This window comes from Carex rostrata, chromosome 30, assembly GCF_964058835.1.
Source record: "Carex rostrata chromosome 30, lpCarRost1.2, whole genome shotgun sequence".
Classification (NCBI taxonomy): Eukaryota; Viridiplantae; Streptophyta; class Magnoliopsida; order Poales; family Cyperaceae; genus Carex; species Carex rostrata.
The window spans coordinates 6,401,265-6,411,292 of NC_135947.1; the positions used below are offsets into that span (position 1 = coordinate 6,401,265).

Here is a 10,028-nt window from a genome sequence, read left to right on the forward strand (position 1 = left end):
TTATAATTTTACATATAAAACATATCACTTGTGCAACAAATTGATTTAATAATTTGAATTCGCCATTTGAAACCATCCCATAAATTTTAAAGTAAAGCCATATAAAATGATTTTAATGGTTTGAAATCGTCATTTAAAGTCAATCCAATAACTTTCAGAGTTACAACTCACCAAAAACTTGATGAGCTTAAAAACGTCCTAGTTCTTAAAACAAAGAAGAAAAAAATAACTAGAGCATTTTTGGCAAGAAAAGAAAAAACAAAATTAGATAGAGAAAAATAGGCCTTAACAAAAACAACTAAAAAGAAACTAATTTTCAGCGACTATACATATACCTCCCCTAACCAATGATATACAGAAACCACTCCCTCTTACTACGTTTTTCTTTTCCTCTTTATACATGTCTCTATTATTCTATCCTATAAAAATCCTAGACCAGAAAAGAAAAATAAAAGGCCTAACTAGTTAATTTCACTTCTAGAATTAGTCCATTTCCAATAGTTTTATGCTTCCACTGGAATTTGCAGCAAGCAAGGTGGAAGACGGGCCTCGCCAGCATACTGAAGAAATGAACTGAGATGGATCGTCAATTTCCTGACCCGATATCGGATCCACTATGCTGAATTTATGTGACAACACTGGCATTGGAAAGCTCTTGTGATATACAAAAACCTAAATCCAAGATCAATAAGGGACAAGATTCAATGACTTCGGAACCAAATCTCACCTTAAGTGTTATTAAAATGATCCAAAATAAACAGAATACCCAATATTAGAGAAAGGACAATGCTTGGTATGCTACAAATATATTAAGCACGTTTAAATAACCTCTATGCATCAGCAGAGCAGGCAATAACAAAATTTATCATTTTTTTTACTTCAATAACATTTTTCAAGATATCAAGCTAGAACTATCCTCCGTAATTTAATAGTTTCTGAAGAATATCTGTCCTAAACCTTTGAAATTATTTAAAGACCTCACCTCATTTGTTTCTGATCCAGTGGCGATGTATCCATCAGAAATGGAAAGTCCGACAAAGTTCTAACATTGGAAAGACCAAAAGATAAACTATTAGATGAAGAAAAAGAATACACCAGTTTTGTCTCTGAAGTAACAGGTACACTTCCAGACTGTCTAATTAGGTAAGTGGTAAATCGCTCATAATCCCAACTAAACACCGCAAAAAAAGAAGAAGATAGAGACAAACATTAAAGAAAGAACATGATACCCAGAAATTTGCCACTGTGCAAAATGTCATGTGAACTTAAATATGGTTCAATTGCACTCGTGAGTCATGAATGGTACCTGTTCATACCCTCAGACTAATCACTTTTAACGGTTTTGGCATTCGACTGTCAAATCCAAATTGGAATCATTGAGGTGTTCACTAGATCATGTGCCGTAGTTGTTCCTTATTTACAAGTTTACAACTATGGCAGGGAGGCAGGAGTTTGAATCTTTTTATGTTTAAGCACAACATTACTAAGAGTCTAAAAATGAAAATCATAATATAAAGCCCGATTCCTACTTACTAGATAGTATTTGACACAACTAGTATTAAACATCAAACTACGAACACTAAGATAATGACAAGATTAATTCTAACAAAAGTAACTAAGACTTATATTTCTTCCATGAATTTCCTGATTATTTCATTTAATATGCAGGAAACCAACCTTAGTGTTTAAATGGCCGGTAAAGGTTTGGAGAGGAGAATCCACCACCCGGGCCTGACATTTGTTCAAATCCCAGATCTTCAAAGTGCTATCAGTTGAGGCCGAGACCAAAGTGGATGAGTCCATGTACTTCACATAGCTTACGGTCTTGGCATGGCCCAACAGGGTACAATACGGGTTTCTCAAGCTTCTCAAATCATAGCAGTAAACCCTATGGTCAGCTGACCCAATCGCAATATTTCGGGCTGAGTCAGGCTGGAACTGGACTGAGCAAACATTGGCTTTTGTTCGTATCGTACCTACACTGCCAGCCTGAAAAAAAGCAACTGATAAGATCACTAATATCAATTATAACTGATTTTTCTATTTGAAGAGGAGAATATGCTCATGTTGACTAAAATTCATACTATGAACAAAAATATTTCTCCATTTTGCAAGGTCATTCTTGATTTTAAACTTTTAAAAGGAAGACATGAAAAATTGCTTAATAAAAATAAGGATGGTTGATCATTCACAATAATTTGTATGGTTTGTCTATTACTGAAACAAACGCAATACAAGAAGAGGCATTACAACAGTTGAAATTACGGCTATGTTTAGAGTTCAGCAATAAAAGGAGAGGGATTCGCTAAAGAGGTAAGGAGAAAATTACAGAGGGGGCACAAGGGATTCGCCATAGAGAAAGACTCAAATATTTTCAATTTTACAATAAGTATTCTTTCAACAAATAATTTGGTACTTTAAAATAGACTTATTAGCAATCAAGAAATCAATGAAAATTCAGAACAAAACAAAATTAAATAAAAAAATAGAAAAAGACAACATTGATTGACAAAGTTGACAAATTTCTGGATTTTATATCAATTACATAATATAATTTTAGCTCAGATAAACCATCACAGATCTGGTCAGATCTCAATCAAATTTGGGCAAAAATTCGGTCTACCAATTATCCAACTAAACTTAGAGTAGATTTAGAACTTAGACTCAGACCATATAACTTCAAAATTGCATCAGCTAAACCGGATATACAAGTCAAAATTTGACAAGGCACCAACAAGTAATAGCAACTGATAGCTAGTCAAAATTTACCTGATTGATGTGCCATATCTTGACGCAGCCATCATCACCGCCACTGGCCAGACGGGTGGGGTCCACAAGGGAGAAGTCGACTGACCAGACACGTCTCTCATGCTCCCTCATTTCAGCAAACACCTGGCCCCGTGTCACATCCCAAACCTGAAACCCTGTCAAAGTCTCATATTCTAATCTTTTTGCACTCTTGTTTGTAACAATAGTTTCATTCATCTACCTCGAAAATGTCAAAATGTTTTTTCTTGTTTGTACAGAGATAATATAGATTAAAGAGTCGTGATTTAGATATATTTTGAATCAAAATGTTGAAAGGGAGTAGATGACAATTTTCATGTTTTTACGAACATGCAAGACATTTTTATGTTCCATAGAATAGGACTGATTTGATAATTTGTAGGGCAAAACATGAAAACAGCCCTTAAAGACGAGGAGACCAATGTAAAATAAACTTCATGGTTGCAAAACCTTCAAATGACAATTATAAACTCCATGATTCAATTCTGCCTTAGTTCAAAAATGCCTAAAACTATATAATTTGACCCTGCTTACCTCAAAAAATGCCTAAAACCACGACTTTTTCCCTCATACTACCCGAGTAATATTGACAGTGGGCTAATGTAATATTTTCTATGTTCAGTAGGGGGATGTATTAGTTATTATTTTACAAGAAGTATAGATTTGTACCAACTACAAAGTACTTCATTGCATACCCAACAAACAGTGACAGTGAATAATAACCAAAAAAACAGTGACAGTAAATAATAACCTACTCCTAAGTCCTAGGGGCAATTTTTGAAGTTTTTGTAGGGGTATATAAATAAATTTTCTTTCATTGAATTTTTTTGTTTACCTGAACAACACCTTCAAAATCACTAGAGGCAATCTGACTCTTCATGTAACTATTCCAACAAACAGAACTCAATTTCGACCTATTACACATCTCAACAACAGGATAGTGGATATCTCTCTCTTCATTCAATATCACTCCACATTCAAAAATTTGTATCTTCTTATTCACCCCAGCAGTTGCGAATAATTCTCTATCTCGATCAAAACCAAGAGAACACACTAAATTTGATGAGCTCAGTAAATCGCCGTGTTTAACCTCAGCCCGAACTTTTAACCGGCTAAAAGATAAATACTTACACAAGCTCTCCAGAAATGGGTTCATCCATTCTTTTTCTATCTTTTCACAGAAGCCCTCTTTAGTAGACAAATTATCAACTGAGCTACTCTCATTAATCCCCTCCTTGCCACCACTTCTTTTAACAAGGCATGACCGGGATGAGAAATAAACGGCTTCAAGTTTTTTAAAGTTCTTCATTAGTCTTGAGCTTTTCGACAGTACATTTTCATCCTGGTGAGCAAGATCGAAAATGGGGCGAATACGCTTGCGGGACCCATCTTCAGAGACCGACTCTTGGAGGAGTGATTGCTTGCGTAGGACCTCATCAATGTCAGAGGAGAGAAAGGAAATGGTTTCACATAAATGGTCTTGAGCTTCTTGCTTTTGTTTCTTTAACTGTAGAAGGAATTCTAAAAGTAACTCCTGGTCATCTATTTCCTCTCTTAGCCTGACAGCCGCCTCACGCTCCTGAAGGCTGTTTCTTGATTGGTTCAGAAACTCACTTTGTAGTACATCACTGTTATTTGTTTAAAAAACATATATCCCATATAAGAAAATATGCAGCACAAAAAAAAAATATATATATATATATAGAGAGAGAGAGAGAGAGAGTAAGGCTACCATGCTTTGCAAATTAAAGTGAGTGTTTTAATTTGCGTTCATATCTCTAGTTTCAAAGTTCAAAACGTCAATCCGAACCGTTCAAGTTGATATCCATATTAAATTGTCCTTGGAGACCAAATTTTATATTTTTTGGAAATTTTTTACTATTTGTTTATAATTTTTCAAAATTACAGTTTTTGATGGTCCAGAATTTTCTGAAAAACACTGATTTTGAAAAATTCCAAACAAATAGTAAAAAATTTCCAAAAAATATAAAATTTGGTCTCCAAGGACAATTTAATATGGATATCAACTTGAACGGTTCGGATCGACGTTTTGAATTTTTCATAAAAACAATTTTGAAACAATTTTGAAAATTCTGTACCATTCAGATCAAGTAATTTTCTACCTATCTAAAAAAATAGTAAAAAAATTCTAAAAACTGTAAAATTTGGTTTGCAAGTACATATTCATATGGAGATTGTGTTGAACTGTTCGGATCGACTGTTAGGATTTTCAAAACTCAAATATTGAGCCGTTGCACGGAGGCCCTCTATGCTATGCATAACACCGTAGCCAACTCCATAATACAATACATGACTTAGTGTATTTATACTCGGGCGGGTACGGGTACCCTGGGTATACCCGTCTCGGGTACGGGTATACTCGGGTACAAGGGTATTCGGGTACGGGTATGGCGGGTATAATTTTCAAAACCCATACCCTACCCGTCCTATACCCTTACCCGTGTACCCTTGACGGGTAAAGCGGGTACGGGTACGGGTATTTTTTTTTTTTTTTTTTTTTTGCTGTTTTTTTTTTTGGTTTTTTTGTTGGTTTTTTTTTTGCTGTTTTTTTTTCTGGTTTTTTTGTTTTTGTTTTTTTGTTGGTTTTTTTGGTTTTTTTTCTGGGTTTTTTTGTTGGTTTTTTTGGTTTTTTTTCTGGGTTTTTTTGTTGGTTTGGGGGGGAAAAAATCAGAATTTTTGAATTTTGAAATGGATGAACAGTAACTCGGGTATACGGGTACGGGTACTCGGGTACGGGTTTAATCGGATACGGGTAAACTCGGGTAGGGTATGGTCGGGTATTGGTCCAAAATAACGGGTCCGGTCCGATTTTTGCCCGTACCCGAGTACCCGACCCATACCCGAGCTCGGGCACGGGTACCCCGGGCGGCGGGTACGGGCGGGTATACCCGACCCGGGTTTTTGCCAAACTCTAACATGACTACACCAGCATATATTTAAAATTTTCAAAAATGTAGCATAAGCTCCTAGAATAACTAGAAGCACAGTACAACGTGGTAAGAAGTAACAGATTTGTTTTCCTTGTTTAAGGCAAGTAGGCAACGTGGTATAATGCTTCAAAATTTTAACTAAATAGATTTTTTAAGAAAATGTGTGCTCTCTTACAGCAAGTAGTGAAATGAGCTTGTAATGATGATGAACGAGAAGTTCAAACTACTATCCTCTTATTCTTCTTTTCACTCAACTTTCAAAGATAATGGCCTCCCAAAATAAAAACTATTCCAGTAATACTCTTGGTAAGTATTCCCTTTTGTTTTAACAGTAGACTTCACTATGGAATCCCTATGGTTCTGTTAGTCTATTACTTTAGTGATGTTAACTGAAGAAAGAGAAGAAAAAAAAATATACAAATGATCAGGATTTGTTTTAATGCTGTGTTTCACATTGCATTTGCATTGCGCACAAGCAAAGACCCCAAATGAAGGACCCAAAATCCAAACACAACAACCAAAGAACTTGCAAAAAAATTCTTGAATACTGCAAAGCATACCTCATTTTAGGTCGGTTTTCAGGCTGTGGGTGCAAAAGCCAGAGGCAAAATGAAGCCTCTTTGGGCCATTTGAGCAGCAGCTGAGGTGGCAGGACTCTATGTCTTAAATTCGACATCATTCCAATCTTCTGTTCAAATGTGTCAAATGTGCAAAATAGCTGAACCAAAAAAAAAACACCAATAGTGCACTCAATTAGAAATTTGGAATTCCTGTAACTTGCATTCTAGAAACGACAATCTCTTTTGGTCAAATACACTTGCAACGGCTTAGAGCTAGCAAATAAGCAAGACACAAATCGACATATCAACAGGCACAACCCAAGAATGGCATATAATACTGTAAAACTAAAATTATCAAATGAAAATGAAGAACATGTGCATCAAGAATAAATAATTTAAAATATGTACACTCAGAATTGGTAAACACTACCTCGATGTTTGGACAATGCAAATGTATACCATTGCATGCAAATAATGCATGAAAAAAAGAGCATCTGAAGATGTGCTAACCAAATCTCAATTCACAACACCAAAATACATGTATGCAACCACAATAATCGGCTACATGCATGCATCTATACAACATATATAATTAATCAACATAAGTTACATGCATGCATGCAAGCATCCATACAAACATAATTAATCAACGTAAGTTAATCTACATAATTAATTAACAAAAATTACATGCATGCATCTATACAAAGTACAAACCAATTAATTTTTAATACGGCAATGCATAAGAGCTTGACTATAATGAGAAAGCTAACCTCAAATAAGAGAACGCCTAATCTATATACATCTGATGCAAATGTACTGGGCCCACCATCCACCTCTTCAGGGCTTGTATACCATCCGAATTCCAAACCCAAAACCCGTTTCAGAGGAAATACATTTTTCTCTCCTCTCTCCTCCTCGCCATCATTCCTTGTGGGTCCAGGCCCGGGTCTTGTGTCTTCACAAGAATCCGAACCCGACCCGGATCCAGAAGCGGACTCAATAAACGAAACCCGACTAAAGGCCGAGAGGAGAAAGCACGAAGGTCGAATGTTGCCGACAACCACTCCCTGTGAGTGGGCCAGCCCGACAGCCTCAGCCACCTGTCGGATCACGTGGAGGCTCTCTAGATGATCCACGTGGCGACCTGGCCTGTCTAACCACTCTCTTAGACTAACCTCTCCTGAAACCTCTTCTTCCTCCTCTTCAATCTCTTCTCCTCCATCCTCTGTTTCTCCTTCGTCGGTGCTTGTTTCTTCGCTATCTCTATTTCTCTCCCGGTCTCCGTCTCTTTCCCTCTGCTTGTGATCCCTGACGGAGGATGACCTGGACCTGGACTTAGAATTGTCCCACGCGGAGGCGGATTCAGAGCGATCCATTAAGAATTAACACGCTATCTACCCCATTAAAATATAAAAGAGCAAACTCCCTTTCCAACAACCATCGACGATTGATCCTTGTTTTGCGGAAATTGGCAAAGAACAACCGACCGAGAATCCTCATTAGCCAGAGATCGCCATTTTTTTTTTTAATAAACTAAACCGAAAGGAGAACTCTATAGAGAAGAGCAAGTTTCCTTCTTTATTTGACTGTAACAGCAGCGGTGCTAGAGAGAGAGTGTGTGTGTGCGCGCTTCTCAAGTGTAGAGAGAGAGGGCGAACGGTGAGGGATAAGGATCTGCTGCACCAACCTGAGGTAGCAACTAGCCACACATCTTTCTTTAATTGCGCCTCTTCACTTTTTAACAAAATTCTGTTCGACCTTTTCTAATCCATTTTATCTAAACTGGAGAGATGCAAAAAGCAGGTTTGTATGTTGCATGGTTTCAAGAGGGAGATGTCCAGTGCTTACAAAATTGAGGTCAAAGTTTATGAAGGTCGTTGGCAATGGCCATGGTCCGTTTGTCGTGGGCGCGCCACAGCCTCACAAACAACCCGCCTGCTCCCTGTTTTATTTTAGTCGCTTCTACTGTTCCAGTTGGTACACATCACGCTGTTTTTCAATTCCTTCATGCGTCTCACATATTTCAATCACTGTAGCGGGTCACGCGCGTGAATGTTTTCACCCGAAGCATGGATGGATAGAAGAAAAGAGAAGCAGAAGACTGTAAGGTGCAGGGGAATGGTAAAAGTAACAGAACGGCGGTCCCACTTGAGAAATGTTCAAGGTTTGAGTAGAAACTGTTCAGATAATGTCCGTTCAGTTCAACGAGACGGAGAGCCAAAAGTTAATGACGTTGCTTGCATGTATACCAATTACCAAATTTGGTATCGGGCTTAATATATTAATTAATGTTGCAGGAGAATTAAGGGCTGGTGGTGTCCTTGTAAAATGGTTATGGTTCGAATCTCCGGTTTTATATTCTTGACATTAACAAAATTGGTTTTTAAAATGGTTATGGTTCTTTTTTGCTTATCTTAGTGATCTGCTGATCTAGATTCTACTTTTAAGAACCTTTAGTTTGTAAGTTACTTTGTTTCTATATCAAACGAGACTTGAGTCTTATTTCCAAATAAAAAAAAATTATAGTGATTAGCACAATATCATTTAGAGCGAGTCATGAGATTCATTTGCTCATTGCGTGGTAGATACTAGGGCTGTAAACGAATTGAAACGAATCCAACTTATTCTGGTTTGAATTTGAATAAGATTCGAACCAAACTGGTTTGATTTATTTCAAAACGAACTAATTTCAAATCGAATTAATTGCGAACTACAAATTTTCGATTCGAAGTCAATTGAATTACAAACTACAATTTTTTTTGGCAGTCCTAGTTATACTGGTAGTTTATGCATCAGTTTTCTTCTCGCGGAACAAAATTTATACAGTTTATTTTTACCTTTTACGAATTCACACTGATGGATTATGGGACAACTTAAGATTCCCTTACATTTTACGCTACTGGATTGATTAAAATCACGGCATGTACCTAGTCAAATGGAACTTATTCTATTGTTAATTTGTTATGCTACTGAAATATTTTTCTATTATAAGTTATCATTATATTAACAATTTTGAGCTCTGATGTAGATTTGGTTCTTACATTATTAAAAAAATGATGGTTGAATCCATTAGTTGCATTATTTGAGATTCGAACCTAAATAGTTCGTGAATCAATTTCGAATGAATTATATCCAGTTTAAGTTTGATTTGAATAAGATTTGAACCGAACTAGTTTGATTTGTTTCAGAACGAACTAATTTTGAATCGAATTAATTATAATTTTTTTTTTCAAATCAATCTCAAATCGAATCACGAACTACGAATTTTTTGGCAGCCCCAGTAGTTACTCTGTGCTCTTTTATAAATATCTTTGGTTGTAACAATACATAGTATATTTGAACATCCAGGCCTAAGCCTAGGCCTACTAAAAAGATTGCTATTCTTTATTAAATTTATTTTCTTTCAGCTGTAAATGAGACTTCTCGATCACACGTGACTATCTCATAATTTTCTCACTAATTAATTATCGAAATGGTTATTTTTTGTGGGCTACCATAGTCATCTTCTATCACAAGTTCTATACATTAATATTTGAACTCTTATGTCCACAGAACCCCATTTTGTATGTATTCATAATTGTCAAACACAACAGTAGTACTAGTAAGGTTGTATATTACCATTTAAATTGTTATTAACATTGTACAAGTGGGAGACTTCGGTGTGATTGTTGGGTACACATTTTGGAGCTGTAGAGAAAAGCTCCAACAATCCTTGCAGTTGCAGATGCAG

General features: G+C 36.3%; 1 protein-coding gene and 1 long non-coding RNA gene across 2 annotated transcripts; one reads left to right on the plus strand and one right to left on the minus strand.

Moving 5' to 3' along the window:
• Window positions 1-237: 237 nt before the first annotated feature.
• SPA4 (SPA1-related 4) lies at window positions 238-8,273 on the minus strand. The gene is made up of 7 exons (XM_078295230.1): window positions 7,069-8,273; window positions 6,299-6,456; window positions 3,623-4,415; window positions 2,770-2,916; window positions 1,678-1,989; window positions 983-1,042; window positions 238-672 (listed from the first exon to the last, which is right to left on the minus strand). The coding sequence occupies exons 1-7, from the start codon at window positions 7,672-7,674 to the stop codon at window positions 484-486; spliced, it is 2,265 nt and encodes a 754-aa protein (XP_078151356.1). The 5' UTR covers window positions 7,675-8,273; the 3' UTR covers window positions 238-483.
• On the plus strand, window positions 3,390-3,779 carry LOC144546696 (uncharacterized). Its single transcript, XR_013508860.1, has 2 exons — window positions 3,390-3,520; window positions 3,556-3,779. It is a non-coding gene; the product is annotated as an uncharacterized LOC144546696 (long non-coding RNA).
• Window positions 8,274-10,028: the final 1,755 nt, after the last annotated feature.

Excerpts from the sequence above, each read along its gene's own strand:
- SPA4 (XM_078295230.1), bottom strand. The coding sequence starts at position 7,674 with ATGGATCGCTCTGAATCCGCCTCCGCGTGGGACAATTCTAAGTCCAGG. Across the intron at positions 6,457-7,068 it reads TAGGCGTTCTCTTATTTGAG|CTATTTTGCACATTTGACAC; the intron begins GTTAGCTTTCTC and ends TTTTTGGTTCAG. Across the intron at positions 1,990-2,769 it reads AGATATGGCACATCAATCAG|GCTGGCAGTGTAGGTACGAT; the intron begins GTAAATTTTGAC and ends GCTTTTTTTCAG.